General features: G+C 66.0%; 1 protein-coding gene across 1 annotated transcript; it reads left to right on the forward strand.

Annotated features, from left to right (window-relative positions):
- Positions 1-24: 24 nt before the first annotated feature.
- DTX3 (deltex E3 ubiquitin ligase 3) lies at positions 25-1809 on the forward strand (the record flags this gene model as incomplete). The annotated part of the gene is made up of 2 exons (XM_057389243.1): positions 25-733; positions 1784-1809. Coding segments are annotated over exons 1-2 (734 nt in total), but the record flags the coding sequence as incomplete, so codon positions are not given.
- Positions 1810-1831: the final 22 nt, after the last annotated feature.

Raw genomic sequence — 1831 nt, forward strand, 5'->3', positions numbered from 1 at the left:
CTCTCCTGTTGCCCGCGTCTCCACCATGCCCACCCCGCCGCCCTTCCCTGCTGTCCCCGCAGTGTCATTCGTGCTGTCGAGGATGTCGGGGTGCGGGGGCCCCGCCAAGAGCCGGGTGACGGTTCCCAAGCGCGTGTGGGAGTTCGTGACGCGGGAGCGCGCGGCGCGGCTGGCGCTGCTGGCGCAGGAGGCGCGGGTGCGGATCCTGGTGGACGGCGAGACCCCCGAGCTGTACGTGCTGCAGCTCTGCGCCGCACCCCCGGGTCCCCCCGGCGGCGGGGGGCTCTGCCCGGCCCGCAAAGCGCTCAAAGCGCTGCTCAAGGAGACCGAGAAGGAGCTCAAGAAGCGCGGCCAGCGGCACCCGGGGGAGGTGCTGGGGGCGCGGCCGGAGCAGCAGCAGCAGCAGCAGCAGCAGCAGCAGCAGCCGGCGGGCGCGGCGGGAGCTCCGGGGGACGAGGAACCGGAGCGGCAGTGCCCGATCTGCCTGGGCGAGATGCGGGGCCCGCGCACGCTGGAGCGCTGCCGCCACTCGTTCTGCGGGGAGTGCATCGCCCGGGCGCTGCAGGTGCGCTCCGCCTGCCCCGTCTGCGGCCGCTTCTACGGGCAGCTGGTGGGCAACCAGCCCCCCGACGGGCGCATGCTGGTGACCCGCGACGCCGCGCTGCCCCTGCCCGGCTACGAGGCCTTCGGCACCATCATCATCCAGTACGTCTTCCCGCCCGGCGTGCAGGGGGTGAGTGCGGGATCCCAGCGTGTTTGGGGGTGCTAAATGGTGGTGGGTGGCTCTGCTCTGTGGCTCAAAGGGTACCCCAAATGGGCCAGGTCCAGCTCGGTGTCCCCTGGGTGTCCCCATGTTCTCATCTGTGCACCCCTGGGTGTCCCCAGATTTTATTGGGTGGCTCTGTGCTGTGTCCCAAAGAGTACCCCAAATGTGCCAGCTCCAGCTCGGTGTCCCCAATACCCCTGAGCGTCCCCAGATCCTGATCAGTGCACCCCTCAAATGGTTGATGGCTCTAGCCCTGTGCTGTGTCCCAAAGGGTACCCCAAATGTGCCAGGTCCAGCTCAGTGTCCCCAATGACCCTGGGTGCTCCCAAGTCCTGATCAATGCACCCCTGGGTGTCCCCAGATCCTGTTGGGTGGCCTGCGTTGTGCCCTGATGGGTATCCCAAATGTGTCAGGTCCAGCTGGGTGTCCCCAGTGTCCCTGGGTGCCCCCAAATCCTGATCAGTGGTATCCCCAAGTCCTGATCAGTTCACACCTGGGTGTCCCCAAATCTTACTGGGTGGCCCTGTGCTGTGTCCCCATGGGTAACCCAAAGGTATCAGGTCCAGCTCGGTGTCCCCAGTGTCCAGCTTGGTGTCCCCCATGTCCTCATCTGTGCACCCCTGGGTGTCCCCAGGTCCTGGTCAGTGCACCCCTGGGTGTCCCCAAATCTTATTGGGTGGCCCTACCCTGAGATACCTGATGGCTACCTCAAAATGTGCCAGGTCCATCTTGGTGTCCGCAATGCCCCTGGGTGTCCCCAGATCCTGATCAGTGCACCCCTCAAATGGTTGGTGGCTCTAGCCCTGCGCTGTGCCCCAAAGGGTGACAGGTGTCCTAACCCCGTCCTGTGCCCTCTGTGTCCCCAGTGCCCCTGGGTGTCCCAAATGCTCCTGGTCCAGCACCACTGGGTGCCCCAAACTCACCTGTGCCCCCATCACCCTCACCTGTGCTCCTCTCACCTGTGTCCCCTCACCTGTGTCCCCATCCCCCTCACCTGTACCCCCATTCCCCGCACAGGTGGAGCACCCCAACCTGGGGGTGCGGTATCTGTGCCCCCTCACCTGT

This window comes from Malurus melanocephalus, unplaced genomic scaffold (assembly GCF_030028575.1).
Source record: "Malurus melanocephalus ecotype Western Australia unplaced genomic scaffold, MMel_1.1 scaffold_4228, whole genome shotgun sequence".
Taxonomy (NCBI): domain Eukaryota; kingdom Metazoa; phylum Chordata; class Aves; order Passeriformes; family Maluridae; genus Malurus; species Malurus melanocephalus.